This window comes from Lepidochelys kempii, chromosome 1 (assembly GCF_965140265.1).
Source record: "Lepidochelys kempii isolate rLepKem1 chromosome 1, rLepKem1.hap2, whole genome shotgun sequence".
In the NCBI taxonomy this organism is placed as follows: Eukaryota; Metazoa; Chordata; order Testudines; family Cheloniidae; genus Lepidochelys; species Lepidochelys kempii.
Genome location: NC_133256.1, coordinates 153,972,452 through 153,993,602, shown reverse-complemented (window position 1 = coordinate 153,993,602; position 21,151 = coordinate 153,972,452). Strand labels below are relative to the sequence as shown.

The 21,151-nt window shown below is 42.6% G+C and overlaps 1 protein-coding gene across 1 annotated transcript in view; it reads left to right on the top strand.

The window, feature by feature from the left end:
• The window catches only part of LOC140916959 (amine oxidase [flavin-containing] B-like), a 76,397-nt gene that overhangs the window by 22,065 nt on the left and 33,181 nt on the right, over window positions 1-21,151 (top strand). Inside the window, exons 2-3 of the mRNA XM_073358858.1 lie at window positions 14,148-14,242; window positions 14,738-14,875. Of these exons, the coding sequence (XP_073214959.1) occupies window positions 14,148-14,242; window positions 14,738-14,875 (233 nt within the window). The remainder of the gene's footprint in view (window positions 1-14,147; window positions 14,243-14,737; window positions 14,876-21,151) is intronic.

The window sequence follows — 21,151 nt, the reverse complement described above, 5'->3', positions numbered from 1 at the left end:
TAGGGTTCCTAGCAAAACAGGGTCCTGGTTGGAGCCCTCAGGCAGTACTACTGCTAGTACAAATGCATCTTGTTTTCCCAATAGATCCTTGGGGCTCTGTTCATGAGATCTAAATAGAGAGCATTCAAACCCCATTGGTGTTGTTTTTTTTTTTTTTTTTTACCCCAACCGATTGTGTTTGAAAAAACTGAAAATAAAAATATTCTCCTGACGCCTTGAAGGCCCAGTTTTAGCCATTGAAAATTTGCACCTGAAAATAGAAAACACAGTGGAACCAATAGGAAGCCTTTACTTCACTATGGGGCACTCCCAGAGTAACTAGATGGTCCAGTTCTGCCCTCAGCTACCACCGCCTTGATTTTGAGGGGAATTGTACCCATGTAACTGGAATGAAACTGTACCCTAAGCCCTGATCTGGACATGTGTGCATGGTTGCATCATGTAGAGACTCACTGAAGTTAATGGAGCTCCTCACAGGTGTAGTGAACTGCTTGCACACCACAATTTGCAGGATTAGGGCCTAAGATACTATAGCTGTACTTAAAACTGTCCAGGTTCCATATAACCTAGCAGATATCGTGCTTGGAACAAATTCAACTGGAATAAGTTCAATGACAGCTCTTATCTTTTCTTTTCAATACTGCAGTCTGTGCAGTATATGAATTGCATAAAAAGTATTGCACTAGGAGAAAGGTCATTGATAACTATGGGCCAGATTCTATAACCCTGTCTCATGTTAAGCAATATTAACTCATAGAAGTACTCCCATTGAGGTCAATGGAAGGGTTATAGGATCAGGTCTGCTCTGGAGCAGACTCAGTATATGCACTAGTCTGAAATGTCAGGAAAAAACAAATTGTGCTTGCATATCCCAAGAAGAAATTCTTTATCCCTGTACAAATATTTTAAACAAACAAGCATATTGACAGTCTACGCACCTTAGAGTTTCTGAAATTGTCACTTCTTGGAAGCGTTCATGTTGTTACACAGTGATATTCATCTTAATGGCATTCAAAACTGCATCCAGTGCATGCACCATAGCGATCAAAAGTATTGCTCTACTTCTACAAAGCTATTTCCTGCAGAGAAGTTTGTCTGCCCTAACATTTTCTCGGGTGACTTTGACTGTAGTAACCGCCTGCTAAAGCCATTGCACTGCGCCTGCGGGAGGTTGCCGTGAACTGCGCCATCCCCAGTACTGACAGCCAGTTGCGACCTGATGTGGTAGTCACCAACGAGGCCCAGAAAAAGATCACCTTGTCGATGTCACGGTCTCCTTTGAGAACAGGACCCTGGCCTTCCGTGAAGCCCAAGCTTGTAAGCTGGAAAAATATGCCCCCCCGGCCGACACCCTGAGAGTGAAGGGCTACGAGGTGCAGATGGATGCCCTGATCGTCGGAGCCCTGGGCGCCTGGGACCCCTGCAACGAGTGTGTGCTGTGGACCTGTGGGATCGGTCGATGCTATGCACGGCTCATACGGCACCTCATGGTCTCGGACACCATCTGATGGTCCAGGGACATCTACATCGAACATATCACCAGCCACCGACAGTACCAGGAGGTGTCAGCGGAATGACATTGTGCATCAACTATGAGAAAGGGACCGAGAGACTTTTTCCATTGGACCATATGAACTGGAACCATAAACTCAGTGAACATTAAATCTCCCCAAATGAGCGTAAATCCATCCTCATCATCGTATCCACTCATTATACTCCACACCTGAACATAGCCATTATATGAACAACATACCCTCATATCTCAATGTCTGTTCTTTGACCCGTTAACCTTTTACCCCCAATCGGGGATATTGCAGATTATGTATTCCTTACACCACCTGATCCTAAACTGAACTTTGCACCCCTTGATAATCTATATGTTATTCCCTGATAACCAGAAACTTCTATGCTTAAACTCTGTACTGTTTTCTTTTTATTTTATCATCTTAATAAAATTATTAAATCTAACCGCTAACCTCTAAGGTATTTAATATAATGCAGATTTCCTGAAGAATTAAGGCTAACAAGCTAGCTAACATGGACCTCTTCTATTTAATTGAACCATCATATAAAATGCCATGGTGAAAGGACTATCCTCTTCCTGAAAGCTTATGTATTATGTATGTGTTAGTTCAATAAATGGCATCAGATAGTTCATGGCTTCTCAGCCTCATAAGTATCCAGGCCATGCTGTAGCACATCATAGAAGTTCTCAATAGCATCCTGGCTGAGAGCGTACCTCCATGATTGCACTTTTGAGCAATACTGTCACCTAGAAATGCAGGAGCAACTTGGATGTTGAAACGTCCCCAAGATGCAAGCCTCTCTCTTCAGGGGTAAAAGGTGGGACTATCTATTATGTCCTCATTTGCCTTAGCCACATCACTGTCGTGTGAACCGATTTTCAGCCAGTTAACTCTCCTCCATCACTGTTGCTTGTGTACAGATCACAGTGTGTCTACTGAAAACATAATGCACACTTGTCATCTTCTTTGAAAGAGCAAAAAACCTCAACCTTTCAGTAAAGTCAATAAAAATTAAAAAATGCCTGCATAACCCACCTCTCCCATCAAATTGAAACTGGGCCAAGGTTAGGGCTTTAAAAACGAATATATGATCTTGCCAGCGATGGTGTCACAAGCCATTATTTCCATGAAAACATTTCTGTTGACTAACAGCGAGCAAGCACAGAGGTAAAGGTGGTCAGTGCCAGGTTCAATCTCTCAGTTGCTGAGTGGTAATCAGGTTGTGTTCATTAGAGCAGTCAGCAACATAAAAACAATGTTATTAAATACCAGTTTCTAGCACAGTAATGCAATAAAGACCATCTGGGGCATTGCAAAGAAAAACAAAACATGGGAAATTGCTGCTTAGCTGTGAACAAAAGATGAGTGTCCTCTCCACTTCTCTGCCCTAAGGTCTGTTGCTTTCAGTCTTGTAGTCAGCTGCACCATATATCATGCTTCTGAGATTAAACTTGGAGGGTGTTTTAAAAAAAATGCTAAAAAGTAGGTCAGGGAGCCAAAAGTGTAACCAGACAGGCTTTGTATTTTAATTTTAGAGTAATGAGGTCTGAAAAAAAGCTAACATATTGTCCATTAACAGAGCTAGTTTTTGTAGCCTGTGAAATTGGCACAGGGGGTTGGTTCCCCTGATTCATGGAGCCATGACTGTTTTTCCCACCACCCCCACTTCGCCTCTTTGGGGTATGTTCTTCTTTCTTTCCCTCTGTGCTTTCCATAGAACCTTGTAATTGTCTCAACCAAAAATACATGGATTCTCCTTGGAAGTTCTTCTGAAGTGTTAAGATAGCTGTATTGCATTATGCTCTGCAACTTCAATTTTAATCAAATTAATGTATTCATATTGCATTTATTGACTCTGTTGTCTGCTGTTAGCTCCAGACTGAGAAGTAGAGCATCAGAGATTATAGATAGTGACTATTGTGGTGAAGAAGTGTAGTCCTCATTGCAGTTTATTTCCCCGCGTGCTCTCCTCCCTCTCCCCAGCAGTGTTGACAACCCCAAATATGAGATTTACCATAAAATTAGGATTTTTTTCTGAAAGCTTCAGCTCTTGAAGTCGGTTGATTTTGTGGGAATGTCAGCTTTCATTTGAAAAAAGAAAGTAAATTTCTAGCCCTCTTGACTATAGAAAATAACATGAAAATGTGACTGCTACAGCTCAGAAACCACAAGGCGAACAAAAAGAGCCCCAAATGTATTATTTTAAAATCTCATGCTTTTAAGTGAGTCTCGTGGTTTAGTGGGGCTTGACTTGTGATTTTTTTTAATACTTGGGGTAGGCAATGCCTCTCTACTTTTCTTAGCCATCTCAGTTAATCTCCCTGGATTTAACCAGTAATTGTATGAAGGAGATGCATTCATTATGCCATTTCTCCGCTCTTCCTCCCCCAAGTTTTGTGAAGCTTTCAGTTACATTACTCAAATTCTCTCCTACTCTTGAAAGGATGTACAGGTCCAATAGACTGAGTTTGTCATGCCACTTTCTAAGTGTGTTTTGTGCTAAAGGCTCATACTGAGTTTGTTTCATGGCATGGAGCGCACCTGAAATTCTGAGCCTCAAAGTATTTGTTTTTTTCAGTACTGATTTAATTCTGGCTACTCTGTCAGCAGCCTCCAAAGTAAGTGAGAATCTGTTATCTCACATCCTAGCATATAGTAGATTAGAAATAGTTTGAGAATGAAGGAAGAATCCACAGGTAACATGGCAGATGTTTCTTGGTTTCAAGTAGACTGATGTTATTCCTCTCTCCTTCTCCAACAAGTGGTAATGGTTCTAACATAATCAAACTTGTTTTTCCTTGTGTAGTTGCCTGGCAAATGCATTGCATAACAAAATAAAGAGAAGTGAAATGATGCGGGTAAAATTGAACATAATAAAGCAGGCATTACCTGTAGTTTTCCATTTTAAAGTTTAAGAGAATTATGAAACAGAATTCTCACAGGTGTGTTGCCTGAGATTGTAGCAATAATCCTCTGATTATTGTAGTTCTTTATAATGACTGGATTAAGCAGCAGATATTCAATTCTTGTAATTATATTTGTTTTACTTGAAAATACTTCAGTGAAAGGCTTCTCTAGTCTTGGACCCTAAGATATGTCCAGATCAACTATTTTCCTCTCACAACAGAGAGAGGGGAGAGGGAAAGAGAAAGCCAGACCTCCTCACTTTTTATTGTACGATACGTTGAACTGTTTTTTACTTGTTTTAAGGTATACTGAGGTAGATCATGGAGATTAGTTATAGGCTCCTTGGGGTAGCTCAGGGAAGACATGTCATGTAGGGAGCTGTAATTTTCTTTAGCCAGCTTTGTTGTATTCTTGGGGGCAGCAGCTTTAGGAAGAAATCACTTGAGACACAGAGAGCTGTGAGCCATGAAAGCAGCCATTTATTTTCCACACACTGAACTAACCAACCAGCCAAAACTGGCTGGGCTATCCCCTAATAATCGAACTCAGTTGCCATAGCAACAAGGTGCTATTACCATGACAACCAATTACACAACATATTCCTCCCCCTTTAATAAGAACATCCCCTAAATAAAACAAACACTAAACTAGAGAAGGATGGTAGACTGCCTCCATTCCTGGATAACCCCTGGGGACTATGTTGCCCCATAATCATGGGTTTGCCTTAGCTAAAGATCCAGCCATTGAGGAGGTCTTCTGTCTCTAGGTGGATTATGGCGAACTTCTGGTGTTGCTGCACCCGAAAGTACCTTGGGCGCAGGCCTGACAACGGGCTCAGGGTTCATAGCGCAAACAGGTGAGGAGGTGGTATCAGCTTGTTCCGGGCAAGGGCGTATCTCAGCTGCCGGCAGTAATGGAGGAGAACAGTCAGGAACAGGCGATTCTTGATTCAATGTCTCACCAGAAGAGGTGAAGTCAGACAACTCAACTGAAGACGTGTCCTGAGGACTGGCGTGACCTGGCAACAGCTGATCTACATGTTGCTGCCAGATGAGATTCTCTGCAGTCTGGACTGTGTAGGAAACAGGTCTTGTTTGAGCGATGATCGTGGCAGGGACCCATTTAGTTCCAGAAGTATAATTCCGAGCCAAAACTGGCTGTCCCGAGCTAAAGGTTCGGTCTTTTGCTCTGGGTGCACGTCTGATGACTTGCTATTGCTGCTGACATTGCACAGTTTGTCTGCATTCAGAAGGTTTCAGCAGATCAAAGCAAGTGCGCAGCTGTCATCCCATCATTAGAAAGGCCAGGGATGCCTTGGTTGTTGCATGAGGTGTGTTTCTGTAGGAAAATAAGAAGGTGTCCAGACGCTTTTGAATGAAGTGGTGTTCCCTTGCTGATTTCAAAGCTTGTTTCATTGTCTGTACAAATCTTTCAGCTGATCCATTGGTGGATGGATGATATGGTGCTGAAGTGATTTGGTGTATCCCATTTGCCTTCATAAAATTTTGAAACTCCTGAGAGATGAACTGCAGTCCGTTGTCGCTCACAGGTTGTTCTGGCAGACCGAAACGACTAAAGAGTCCCCGTAGTTGTTGGATAGTACTCTCTGCAGTAGTGGACTGCATTATAGAGACTTCTGGCCATTTAGAATGGGCATCCACCACCACCAAGAACATGCTTCCTTCAAGGGGGCCAGCAAAGTCAACATGAATACGTTGCCACGGGTTTTCAGGCCAGTCCCATGGGTGTAGGGGCACGCACGGGGGTGCATTCCTGACACCCTGACATGACATACAAGCTCTTGCTTTCTCTTCAATAGCACTGTCCAATCCAGGCCACCAAAAATAGCTTCATGCAATTTCCTTCATGCGCACTATTCCACAGTGACCAGAATGTAGCTGTTCTAACATCTGTGATCTCAGTGGTGGTGGGATAATGACATATCTCCCCCACAACAAACAACCAGATCGGATCAATAACTCCGTCCTCCTGGACATGTAGGTAACAAGGTCGGGTGAGACTGGAGAAGTTCATCGAGATTTTCCATGCATCACCAGGTCCATGACTTGGGACAATACTGGGTCAACGTGAGTTGCCTTCTTTATCTGAGTAGCAGTGATGGGTGTATTCTCTGTGTTCAAAGTAGAAGATTTCCTTTTGGGCAGTATCTTGATGTTTGACTGGCAAAGGCAACCTTGAGAGACCATCTGCATTGCCGTGCAGAGTGGATTTCCGATATTTGATTTCATATGTGTGCACTGAAAGTAACAATGCCCAACATTGCATACAACTAGCAGCTAATGGGGGAATGCCTGCGTAGGGTCCAAAAATTGACGTCAGAGGTCGATGGTCTGTAAGAAGAGTAAACTTCCGCCCAAACAGGTACTGATGAAACTTCCGAATTCCAAAAATGATTCCCAATGCCTCACGTTTGATTTGGGCATAGTTAGTTTCTGCTTTGCTTAGAGTGTGTGAAGCAAAAGCAATAGGTCTCTCTTCTCCCGAAGGCATAATGTGTGATACGACTGCACCCACTCCATAAGGGGAGGCATCACAGGCCAATTGTAAGGGTAAGGATGGATCAAAGTGCGTTAGAACTTCAGAATTTAGCAATGCATCTTTAGCTTTGTTAAATGCAACATTACAGGCTTCAGTCCACTTCCAGGTCTTGTTCTACTCAAGGAGTTCGTGAAGTGGTTTTAGCAGTGCGGCTAACTGTGAGATGAACTTTCCATGGAGACTGCAATATCAACAGCCTTCTGTAAGGTAAGCTGAGCCTCTGTCAATAGGCGCTTCCGTATAGCTTCACTGTACAGGCCACACACTAACCTGTCACACAGGGCATCATTTAACATCTCCTTAAATTCACAGTGTTCTGCTAGCCTTTATAAAGTTGCTACAAATTGTACAACTGTTTCATCTTCTTTTCGGTCTCTTTTGTGGAACCTATATCTTTCAGCAATTACCAGTGGTCTTGGGGGGAAATGGGACCCCAGGATTTCCACAATGTCACTGTAAGATTTGGTCTCTGGCTTAACAGGGTGTAGTAAGCTGCGTAGCAGGGAGTAGGTTTTAGCCCCCACAACAGTTAGGAATATTGGCACCTTCTTCTCTGCTGTAATGTCATTTGCAATAACAAAAAGCTCAAAATGCTCAGTATACACATGCCATTGCACTATTTTCTCTTCAAAAGGTTCCAGTGGCCCTGTAAGTGTAGCCATGGTTTTAGTTTCAGGTTTCACAGTCAGTGCCAACAAGCCAGTTCTCACCCGCCCTTCCAACAGCTAAAAGATTTTGGTAGGTTTTTTTTTTTTCTACCTTGACTTCTACTTCCTTCTGTTGCTGGGGCAGCACAGGGATCCCACCCTCGTCGCCACTTTGTTGTATCCTTGGGGGCAGCAGTTTTAGGAAGAAATCACTTGAGACACAGAGAGCTCTGAGCCATGAAAGCAGTCATTTATTTTCCACACACTGAACTGACCAAACCAGCCAAAACTGGCTGGGCTATCCCCTAATAATCGAACTCAGTTGCCATAGCAACAACAAGGTGCTATTACTATGACAACCAAATACACAACCAGCTTGTTCCCCTGCCCAGAGATCAGCGGTAAATAGAGTAGCTCTGCTGCACGGGTTTTACCATCTTCACCAGTAGAACCCTAGCCTGTGCATCAGTGGGAGTGATATCTGGGGTGAGGTCTTTGAAAGCACTAGCTCCTTTGAGAGGATTTCCTCAATTTACCTTTACAAACATTATGATGGGTTTTTGGTTTTACTGTTATCAATACCTGTTGTGTGTACAGTACCGGGACTAACCCTTGGAAGCAGTGTGAAAACTGTCAGGGTTTTCCTTGCTGGATTCCTAGATTTTTTTTCTTTTTCCCAATTGTAATCTTTGCTGTTTATTCATTAAAATCCATACTTCTTTTTTATTTAGGGGAGGAAAAGATCTAGGGAGATCCAACTGCAGAGATCTATGCATCTATGTATGATGAGCTTCCGGTGATTTCAGGGAATAGTACAGGACAAGTATGACCAGTGCATTTTCCTCACTCTCAACATGCCATTTTAGATTGGCCTGGGAAGTTGTTAAAGATGCATTTGATGTTTATTACCTTTGGCTGGTATTTATGAGGCAATAAGAACATCTGATTGACTGGCATTTATTCTTTCTCCTGTTATTGTGGTTCTTATTTATTAATCATAAAGAAGTACGGGCTGGATGAATGCACTATAAGGTGGGTAGAAAGTTGGCTAGATTGTCGGGCTCAACGGCTAGTGATCAATGGCTCCATGTCTAGTTGGCAGCCGGTGTCAAGTGGAGTGCCCCAGGGGTCGGTCCTGGGGCCGGTTTTGTTCAATATCTTCATAAATGATCTGGAGGATGGTTTGGATTGCACTCTCAGCAAATTTGCGGATGATACTAAATTGGGAGGAGTGGTAGATACGCTGGAGGGCAGGGATAGAATACAGAGGGACCTAGACAAATTGGAGGATTGGGCCAAAAGAAATCTGATGAGGTTCAATAAGGATAAGTGCAGGGTCCTGCACTTAGGACGGAAGAACCCAATGCACAACTACAGACTAGGGACCGAATGGCTAGGCAACAGTTCTGCGGAAAAGGACCTAGGGGTGACAGTGGACGAGAAGCTGGATATGGGTCAGCAGTGTGCCCTTGTTGCCAAGAAGGCCAATGGCATTTTGGGATGTATAAGTAGGGGCATAGTGAGCAGATCGAGGGACGTGATCGTCCCCCTCTATTCGACATTGGTGAGGCCTCATCTGGAGTACTGTGTCCAGTTTTGGTCCCCACACTACAAGAAGGATGTGGATAAATTGGAAAGAGTCCAGCGAAGGGCAACAAAAATGATTAGGGGTCTGGAACACATGACTTATGAGGAGAGGCTGAGGGAACTGGGATTGTTTAGTCTGCAGAAGAGAAGAATGAGGGGGGATTTGATAGCTGCTTTCAACTACCTGAGAGGTGGTTCCAGAGAGGATGGTTCTAGACTATTCTCAGTGGTAGAAGAGGACAGGACAAGGAGTAATGGTCTCAAGTTGCAGTGGGGGAGGTTTAGGTTGGATATTAGGAAAACCTTTTTCACTAGGAGGGTGGTGAAACACTGGAATGCATTGCCTAGGGAGGTGGTGGAATCTCCTTCCTTAGAAGTTTTTAAGGTCAGGCTTGACAAAGGCCTGGCTGGGATGATTTAATTGGGGATTGGTCCTGCTTTTGAGCAGGGGGTTGGACTAGATGACCTCCTGAGGTCCCTTCCAGCCCTGATATTCTATGATTCATGTTTATTACAGTTGTGCTTGAGGGTCAACCAAGAACAGGATCTCATTGTGCGAGGCACTGTACAAACTCAGAGTAGCAGACAGTTCCTGCCCCAAAGAGCTTCAAATCTAAATAGACAAGACAGAACACAAGGTGGGGGAAGGGGTAGAACATACAAGCAGAGTAAACTCTGTGGTGGCAGCAAATGACATGCTAGTTCCTCTTTTGGGCGGCGGGGTTACTTAAGGCTGGGTCAGCTAAAGGGAAGGAAGAGGGGACATTCAAGGGAAAGGAGTGAGGGGACAAGAAGGAAGAGGGGCATGTGTGGAGTGAAGCTGAATTGAAGAGACTTTGGGGGAGGGTTGAAGTAAGGACAGAGAAAGTCCAATCATAACTGTAGAAAGTTCTCCAAATGTCCAGAGTTCCAGAGAGTCCTCCTTTGGCTGCTTCTGCTCCTACTGGCTGGAATCTCTGGCTGGCTTCTTGCTGCAGATTTCCCCCCAGCACCCATGGCAGGAAGCAGGGGCAGCACTACTTAGGTCCCAGAAGAATTAAAACTGAGGAATTTGTTGATAATTTTCAAGTTACAGACATTAGAGATTGTTTACCTTAGAAAGGAGACTGATGATAGGACATGATAAAATAAAGAAAGGTATAAAGAAGATAGATCAGGAACGCTAAATATTAGAGATCAGGGTGAGACCTAATGTGGGAGCCAGATTATCCTACATTCTCTGAAGCATCTTGTACTGGCCACAGCCAGAGACAGAACAGTGGATTAGATGGACCACTGGTATGATCCAGTCTTGCAGTTCCTATGTTCCTATTAATTAACAACCATGAAAATGCTAAATCTTTAGAAGACTGTGTGAGAGACAGAAGGGAAAGATGATCTTGTGGCTAAGGTATTGGACTGGAATTTGAGAAATGTGGCTTCTGTTGCCACCTCTAATAGGCACACTTTGCATGGTGAACGGCAAATCACTTAATCTTTCTTTGCCTTACTTCCCCATCTATGACATGGGGATGATAATCCGTCATCATTTTGTCTGTTTAGATTGTAAAATCTTCAAGGGAGGGCCTGTCTCTGTGTAGTGCCTAGCACAACGGGGCCCTGATCTTGGGTGTGGCCTCTAGGTGTTACTGTTGTGTGTGTGTGTGTGTGTGTGGCCTTCATGCCATGAAAAGATTACTGATTCCAGAAAACACACTTACCTGGAAGAATTGACTGTTGAAAAAACAACTCTCACATTAAAAACTTGTGGTATGGATATTACTGGAAGGAATGGAAGGAGATTATCATATTCCTGAAATCCTTGTGCTGTTGGAAGAAGAGGAGAGCCAAGGGAAGGACTGTGGGGTTGATGTCCCAAACCTCAAAGGTCTGTCGAGTATCAGAGAAGAAGGATGGGCAAGTGGTTAAGGCAGTAGTCTGGGACTCTGGAGACAGGGGTTCAAGTTTCTGCTCTGTGACTGTGGGCTAGTCACTTAGGCTCTGTGTGCTTTAGTTCCCCATCTTACAGATAGAGATACTAACACTTCCTTACCTCGCAAGGGATTTGTGAGGATAAATACCTTACAGCTTGTGCCATGCTCAGGTAATATGACAATGGGGGCCATCAAAGAGCTTAAAATAGAATCCATGGTCCTCCATGTTTCAGAACTCCCCCATCTTGTGGGCTGCTATGGCAAATGAAATCTTGGTAGCCGAAGAGCTGATGTTGATGGACACAAGGGCTTCATGCAGGTGGCCTTGTTTTCCTGTGGATTCCCTGATAATCCTCAGGATCTGAAGAGATAATCCACTGTTTGGTTTGTGGGGGAAGAATGTGTGCATGTTGACCCCTCTTCAAATTATTTGTCAAAGTGTCCCTGTAGGAAGATATTTTTGCTTCCCCCAGGAACCCATTTCCATGTGATTTTCTGCAGAAAGAGATAAATGAACCTGAAGAGAGATTTTAAAAAATGATCCATTTACTCCTTCATAGACAATGGTAGTATTGGAGACTTAGTATGCTGCAGAGTTGTTGAGCTTAGTTTGAGGGAGAAGGAAAGTCATGACTGACCTGTTGTATGCAGCTTTAACAATCCAAGGAACAACAATAGGCTTTCCTCAATACACAGAAACTATACGGAAATGCCGTAAATATCATTTAGAAAGTACTGGAGGTTCAACTTATCCTGTGTTTTGCAATACAATTCTCATAGGAATACTAAGGTTTAAAATTGAAAGAGTTTTACAATCCTAATGAAATGTATACTGGCTCTGGATAAAGTTGGATCTGAGCTCTAAAATTTGGATCCACTTTAGAACACCCCAAAGTTCAGGTGTGCTTGTCTCTGGGGCTTCTTTTTATCTCAGACAGAGTGGGGGGCAGTGGAAAAATTTGAATCAGATCTGAGTTTGGATTCTGCATTGGACAAAGTTTGAACCTATCTCTATGCTTTGAACAACTGACAAAAGATCACCACTTTTGTTGTCTCACTTGTCAGTCTTATTTGTCTTATTTTAAGGAAGCTGGTAGGAGGAGTCTGAGGCTTCAGATAAGACCTGTCCTCTTTGCTTCTTTATTGTGTGTATTAATTTTCTAGGTATTGATCCTCATGGAGGAATCAGAGTTAAGGCTACTGCATTACCATGGCAGCACTCAGTATGTCTTTTTCATTATGTGAATTGGATGTAGAAAAACTCTTTTCTTTTGAACTAAGCAAGTCTGTAATGGAAGCTGCACTAAATTATTGTCCTCTGAATTGGTGAAAAAAGATAGCTGGTGCTTTTTTTCTTAGGTGAAATCTGCACTGTTCCTTACATAACAATGAGTATGTAGAAATCTCTCTGGAAAAAATACCATTTTAATATAAAATATCCTGCAGAAGAAATCTGAACAATAAGGGCATTAGTCATATTTTTAGACCCGTTCCTTTATGTTGATCTGTTTGTCTAAACTCTAAAATCTTAGGCAAAGTTAAAGGGATGGTGTTTTGTTTGCACTCCAAGAAAAAATGACCGGTAAACCAGCAGCTGTGCTGAAATGTGTACAGTTCTGAACAGCTAACAAGATTTCACACCACATAAGAGATTTTTTCCTGGACTTTGCTTTATGGAGTCAATACTTGCTCACTCTGTTCATAGGAGTTTAAAAAATAACCCCTGAGTCCACACAAAAGGTAAAATTCTGAATTTGGTCCAGAAACAGGGTTACCGTTTGTATGTTTTCCCCATTGCAACTCTTATTGCATTTTAAAACAGCTTTCTCACACCCCCCCCCCCCCGCAAAATGTAGCTAACTAAATGATGCCATGTTAATTTATTTCGAAGTTATATCATTGTCCCCAACCTTTTGGCTGTATGTGTATCGTTTAGGTTCTAAGTTCTCTGGGCAAAAGATTGTCTCTTCATTCAGCATTATCATTATTAATAAAATCTGGGTAATTATATTTACCTTCTTTTGTAAAGTGCTTTGAAATCTATTAATGAAAAGTGATATATAAGAGCTAGGTATAATTATTATTTATTACAGTGGCATCTAGTGGCTCCCATCATGGATTTGGGTCGTGTTGTGCTAGGTGCTGTACAGACACATGACAAAAAGATGATTCCTGCCCCAAAGAACTTAGAATCTATGTATGAGATGAGAGACAACAGGGTGGATGCAACAAGTAGCTGGGGAGAGAGCAGAAGACAACAACAGACAATACTGACACTACATCAGCATGATAAGCAGATTAAGCCCCATTCCTAATTGGAGCCTTTGGATGCTATTGTAATATAAATGATTAATAATATCATTGATTCTTGTTTTGGCAGATTTAATAATGGTCTGTTATGATGGACACTGCATTTTTCAGAGCTCCAATCTGTTTGTTTCCAGAGGGATCTTTAGACCGTAAAAACAACGAGGTGTCTGGTGGCACCAGACCCACCGCGTTGTTTTTGTGGATACAGACTAACCCGTCTGCCCCTCTGATACTAGGCCTGTATAAACTTGACTCCGTCCATTTTACCTGGCGGGTTTAAAAAAAAAGACAACACTTTCAGAAATTAAAGAACAGAATTAGAGAATAAAATGCTTTCCCCCCCTGCAGAGAACTGCACATGTATGTGTGTTCCGTGTACAACAAAATGACTGTTTCTCTCATTTTCACCCAGCTAGAGCTGCCTTTCAGAGGGGCTAAGCTCACTCTGCCCCAGTTGAAGCCACTGGGAGCTGAAGGTGCTTGGAACATGTGAAAATGTGACCACTATCTTATTTTATATACACCTTTAGTTGCCTTTTGGGATTTTTTCCCCCCCCTTACAAGCTCTTTATAGTCAAAATTCATGACACCTCTTACTAAATGGCTGGGGGTGCTGACTACTGACTGTCTAGAAGCCATGCAGGCTACAGAATCCACTGTGCGGAGTTGTTCAGTGTTGTTTCTCATTTGTCCTTTAGGTCTGTCAGCAGCCAAGTTGCTGACTGAGTCAGGGCTGAGTGTTGTGGTGTTGGAAGCCCGTGACAGAGTTGGAGGAAGAACTTTCACTGCAAGGGTAATTATCCCCACACATATTATCTAAATTATTGCACTGATTATTTGAGCAGAGCCTCCTGCATACTGAAGAACCCCTCATGAGGGTAGAATTCCAGGGCAGTGGCAGGTAGGAAAGTCCTTGACAGTGCAGAACCAGGGGCGAGAAAAAGTATGGGGTTTCTGTGGCGACAGAATTTTCCAGGATATTTGCAGGTTCTGGGGTTATCACACCTCCCCTCCCACCTGTTCTGCATGGAAGGAAAAGATGACTATGTATGTAGCAAAATATCCCCTTGGAGAGATGCGCTGGAGAAATGTCTCTGAAGAGAACCAATGCAGAGTTTTCACCTCTGTGGCTTCCTCTTGCAGGTTTTTTCCTGGTCAGGGGCAGAGGGCAGGGAATCTGGCCTCAAATACTCAATTAACATAAATAGTTCCTCTGGATTACATTGTTTATCTCATGATTGATTGCAAAGGGCTTATCTTCCTTCTTTTGTTTTTTTTGGGAAACCAGAATAAGCAAGTCCAGTATGTGGACCTTGGAGGAGCATACGTGGGGCCAACACAAAATCGCATCCTGCGGTTGTCTAAGGAGCTAGGAATAGAGACATATAAAGTGAATGAAGTAGAACATCTTATTCACCATGTCAAGGTAAGATAGAATGCATCTCTAAACCACACCAACGTTGATTGGTGTAGATTGTTGTAAGTTGCTTTTTTTTTATTTCTGTGGGGATGTCACCAGTTTAGAAGTAGGTTTCAGAGTAACAGCCGTGTTAGTCTGTATTCGCAAAAAGAAAAGGAGTACTTGTGGCATCTTAGAGACTAACCAATTTATTTGAGCATAAGCTTTCGTGAGCTACAGCTCACTTCATCGGATGCATACTGTGGAAACTGCAGAAGACATTATATACACAGAGACCATGAAACAATACCTCCTCCCACCCCACTCTCCTGCTGGTAATATCTTATCTAAAGTGATCACTCTCCTTACAATGTGTATGATAACCAAGTTGGGCCATTTCCAGCACAAATCCAGGTTTTCTCACCCTCCGCGCCCCCCCCCCCACACAAACTCACTCTCCTGCTGGTAATAGCCCATCCAAAGTGACCACTCTCCCTACAATGTGCATGATAATCAAGGTGGGCCATTTCCAGCATAAATCCAAGTTTAACCAGAACGTCTGGGGAGGGGGGGTAGGAAAAAACAAGGGGAAATAGGCTACCTTGCATAATGACTTAGCCACTCCCAGTCTCTATTTAAGCCTAAATTAATAGTATCCAATTTGCAAATGAATTCCAATTCAGCAGTTTCTCGCTGGAGTCTGGATTTGAAGTTTTTTTTGTTGTAAGATAGTGACCTTCATGTCTGTAATTGTGTGACCAGAGAGATTGAAGCATTCTCCAACTGGTTTATGAATGTTATAATTCTTGACATCTGATTTGTGTCCATTTATTCTTTTACGTAGAGACTGTCCAGTTTGACCAATGTACATGGCAGAGGGGCATTGCTGGCACATGATGGCATATATCACATTGGTGGATGTGCAGGTGAACAAGCCTCTGATAGTGTGGCTGATGTTATTAGGCCCTGTGATGGTGTCCCCTGAATAGATATGTGGGCACAGTTGGCAACGGGGCTTTGTTGCAAGGATAGGTTCCTGAGTTAGTGGTTCTGTTGTGTGGTATGTGATTGTTGGTGAGTATTTGCTTCAGGTTGGGGGGCTGTCTGTAGGCAAGGACTGACCTGTCTCCCAAGATTTGTGAGAGTGTTGGGTCATCCTTCAGAATAGGTTGTAGATCCTTAATAATGCGTTGGAGGGGTTTTAGTTGGGGGCTGAAGGTGACGGCTAGTGGCGTTCTGTTATTTTCTTTGTTAGGCCTGTCCTGTAGTAGGTGACTTCTGGGAACTCTTCTGGCTCTATCAATCTGTTTCTTCACTTCCGCAGGTGGGTATTGTAGTTGTAAGAATGCTTGATAGAGATCTTGTAGGTGTTTGCCTCTGTCTGAGGGGTTGGAGCAAATGCGGTTGTATTGCAGAGCTTGGCTGTAGACGATGGATCGTGTGGTGTGGTCAGGGTGAAAGCTGGAGGCATGTAGGTAGGAATAGCGGTCAGTAGGTTTCCGGTATAGGGTGGTGGTTATGTGACCATTGTTTATTAGCACTGTAGTGTCCAGGAAGTGGATCTCTTGTGTGGACTGGACCAGGCTGAGGTTGATGGTGGGATGGAAATTGTTGAAATCATGGTGGAATTCCTCAAGGGCTTCTTTTCCATAGGTCCAGATGATGAAGATGTCATCAATATAGCGCAAGTAGAGTAGGGGCGTTAGGGGACGGTAGCTGAGGAAGCGTTGTTCTAAATCAGCCATAAAAATGTTGGCATACTGTGGGGCCATGCGGGTACCCATAGCAGTGCCGCTGATTTGAAGGTATACATTGTCCCCAAATGTAAAATAGTTATGGGTAAGGACAAAGTCACAAAGTTCAGCCACCAGGTTAGCTGTGACATTATCGGGGATAGTGTTCTTGACGGCTTGTAGTCCATCTTTGTGTGGAATGTTGGTGTAGAGGGCTTCTACATCCATAGTGGCCAGTATGGTGTTATCAGGAAGATCACCGATGGATTGTAGTTTCCTCAGGAAGTCAGTGGTGTCTCGAAGGTAGCTGGGAGTGCTGGTAGCGTAGGGCCTGAGGAGGGAGTCTACATAGCCAGACGATCCTGCTGTCAGGGTGCCAATGCCTGAGATGATGTGGCGCCCAGGATTTCCGGTTTATGGATCTTGGGTAGTAGATAGAATATCCCAGGTCGGGGTTCCAGGGGTGTGTCTGTGCGGATTTGATCTTGTGCTTTTTCAGGAAGTTTGTTGAGCAAATGCTGTAGTTGCTTTTGGTAACTCTCAGTGGGATCATAGGGTAATGGCTTGTAGAAAGTGGTGTTGGAGAGCTGCCGAGCAGCCTCTTGTTCATATTCCTACCTATTCATGATGACAACAGCACCTCCTTTGTCAGCCTTTTTGATTATGATGTCAGAGTTGTTTCTGAGGCTGTGGATGGCATTGTGTTCTCCACGGCTGAGGTTATGGGGCAAGTGATGCTGTTTTTCCACAATTTCAGCCCGTGCACATTGGCGGACGCACTCTATGTAGAAGTCCAGTCTGCTGTCTCAACCTTCAGGAGGAGTCCACCTAGAAGCCTTCTTTTTGTAATGTTGGAAGGGAGGCCTCTGTGGATTAGTATGTTGTTCAGAGGTATTTTGGAAATATTCTTTGAGTCGGAGACGTCGAAAATAGGATTCTAGGTCACCACAGAACTGTATCATGTTCGTGGGGGTGGAGGGGCAGAAGGAGAGGCCCCGAGATAGGACAGCTGCTTCTGCTGGGCTGAGAGTATAGATGGACAGGTAAACAATATTGCTGGGTGGGTTGAGGGAACCATTGCTGTGGCCCCTTGTAGCATGTAGTAGTTTAGAAGTACTATCTCCTGTATTGCCTCTTAAAAAAAAAAAAAAATTGGTAGCAAAGTACTATAAACATGTCCTGCTAATTAACCCACTTACGAAGTTTTAAGTAACGATTTGTGCTTACATATCGTGCCTTCAATTAAAAGATCTCAAAATGGGTCAAACTCTAAAGTCAACTTTTTTGACAGTGATCACTGACTCCAGGTGACTTTTTTTTTTTTTTTTTGGTGCACTGCTTGAGCTGCCTGGGGCCTGACTTTCAGAAGTGCTGAACACTCACAACTGCCGCTGAAGTTAGGAGAAGCTGTGGATGCTCAGCACTCATGAAAATCAGGCCCAAGGTGTCTCAAGTTGGGCACAACTAAGACAGTGGCCACTTCAGAAAATTTTGGACTAAGAATTAAACTTTACGAGTCAAATATTAGGCCAGTTTTACCAATGGGGGAACTATAATACAGAGTAGGTAATGCTCTGATCTCACGAGGTGCTGAGTGCCCTGGGACTTGAGGGTGCTCAAAAGCTTGTGCAACCAGGTTCCAAATGACTTGTCCAAGATCTGAAACAAGACATCTGTGTGGCAGATCTGGTAAAAGCACAGATTTTCTGAGTCCTTGTCCTATGCTCTGACCCAAAAGAGCATCCTTCCACCTGTTAAACATGGAACCATGGTGCATCTTCCCAGAGGAGAGACTTTCCAAGTTTTGCAGCTGCTCCTGTGGAAATGAGCTTCAAATTTAATGTTACGCACATGAGTAAAACACTGTGAAAAGCTATTGTTATATGCTCTTGTGAACAGGTGAAATGTGTCAGCCAGTCAAGTTTCAGGATTTCTGATGCTAATCAAAGTTTAAACAAAAATTCAAGGGACTTAAGCAGTAACTGCAACAAAAGATCTGCACTCATAGATTTTTCTCAACTGTTTTTCCTCCTTGATTCTTATGAAAAATAAGCCTGTTCTCAAAGCCAGTGATGCAGCTTTTTATGCTGACGCTGAACAGTTGTTACTGCTGAATTAGCATCCATGAGACCATAGGACAGAATGTACATAATGAATCTTTTATATTATAAGAAAAATAAAATTGATGAGATATCAAATGCTGTATTGGGTTAAATAATTTTTTCTTTAAAAGTAAATGTTTTTATTTCACCATGATTATTTTTTTCCATTCACCTCTACATTTATCCAGCAATGGGAAAATATTGTTATAATATTATTGTCACAGAGCCACAGGGCTGCACCTGCCGCTGGTCTTTAAACAGTTTTTCTGGAAGTGTCTCTCTCTTGGTGATAGGCCCCGGGCTTCCACTTTTCTCAAGGAAGGGCCCTGTGATTCTGCTACTTTGAGATTGGGTCTGTGGCTTCAGCACCTCTGTGTCTCACTGTGGCTTTTTCAGCAGATCTAAAGTAGCTTGGAACCCTGTGGGAGACTTTCTCTCCCTTGGAGGTATGCAACCAGCAGATATTTTCGGTGACACAGGACGACCTTTTCAAAACAAGCCATTATTAATTAGAAAACAGGAGTATGATATTTAGGTGTGTTGGATCAAGAAAGTAAATCAAAGCCAAAATGACAGGTTTCAGAGTAACAGCCGTGTTAGTCTGTATTCGCAAAAAGAAAAGGAGTACTTGTGGCACCTTAGAGACTAACCAATTTATTTGACACAAGTACTCCTTTTCTTTTTGCAAAGCCAAAATGTATAAGTCTTGCCTGACTTGGTGGTTGATCGTTGTTTAGTGTGGAGGTCCCTCTTTGCCCTTGCAGCTAACCTCCCTCTGTCTCTGTGATTGCCAACCTGTCATCTTTTCACTGACACCCTGGGAAGTCCCTTGCAGCTCACCCAGACCCCCTCCTTTTTCTAAGGTCTTTGAGGTTTTCTAGTGTTATAGTGTTCCTTTTGATTTTTCTGTTCTCAGCTTTGGCATAACAGCTATGTTTCCAGGATTCAGCAGAGGAGTTGCCTCTTCAAAGCTTTGAACCTGGCTGTTGTGTTTGAATTTTTGCTGGGATGTTACTTATTTAGACCATTGTTGTACATCTTCTGCTCAGTTTCTGTAACAACTCCTCTTGATCTGACTCCATAGCAAGTAACCCAGCATAAACGCACACAGAGGCATGCATCATACTCATAAAAATAAAACCGTTTGTCACAGTGTATTATAAATAAACACCTTATTACAATTAAATAGGTTGGATCTTGTACGTGAGACAGAAAGCACATGCACTGGCCAGTAGCTTCTCTGGTGCAGCTAAATCTATTTCATAATCTTGGCTTCCTGCAATTGGATTTCTTGGTTCTTATTTATACAGTGCCTAAGTATACTTCTCACAGATCTCTTGTCTTTTACCATACAACCTCCCAAAGCTTTTTCCCGCATTATTCCAGAAGCAATGCAAGCATTGGAGGCCAGTCTAGATGGTGACAAATGGAAAATATACTCGTCTGCGCCCTGGAATCTAGGTGATACTGAAACTTTTTTGATTGAAGTTCTGTCCTGTAAGCTGAACTCCAAAAGTTCAAAATGTCCAAAAGTCTGTCAGCTCTAAGTGGGTTCAGATCCAAATACTAACCCAAACTTTGTAGTGCAAGCCAAACCTACTCAAATTCTGGAAGATGTGTTCCTTGAGAAATGGAAGAAATCTAATTTTTTCCATTCCCTTTCCAGTATTCTAGCAAGGATCCCTGTGCATGTTTTAAAATCAGCTACTGCCTTTACATGTGCCCAAGAGCAAAATCAAGCCTTTTAAAGTCAATTTAATTCATTTCAGAGGCTTTTTAAATTCGAATAATGTATGGGTCTTCCTTTGTACTTCAAAACTAAAAGACTAGGTTTTGTTTATCTCTGAGTGAGTCCCTCCTCATTAGGCTTTGCCATCTAGATTGGGTTCTGTGTTTATTTCTCTTTAATCTTTTTTAAGTGCCCAGTTCTACCGCAGGATTTTTTTTTCCACCTTACTTTTGCATTGCTTATGATACCTTCATAGAAGTTTGAAAATAATAATTCTTTCCCTGCATGTTTTGTTTTGGTGACAAGTGACCTCTCTCTTCGCTAGTCTTCTAAAGGACATTATATCAACATACTGAGAAAAATAATTACAGCTCTGGGACTAGTTTTTGTTAGTTTAACTGCTGCAAAAAGCCAGCAAAAGCAATGTGTACTTGTAGGCCAAAATTTTCAAACATGCATGCCTAATATTAGGCTCCTAAATACATGCTTTTTATTTAGTTGTTTAAATAACTGAATTTTCAAAGGTTCTAAGTGCATGCAGATACCATTGACTTGAGTTGTGGGTGTTAAGCACTTCTTAAAATCAAACCATTTTTATTTAGGAGCCTAAATATGAATTCAAGAAAATTTTGTCCAAAGGTTTTACTTGCCTTACCAAAATGTTGGCTGTTGTGTTCTACTGGTGGTCAGTTGTTGGGTTTTTTTTAAACAAACAGAAAAGATATTTAAAATCCAGGTA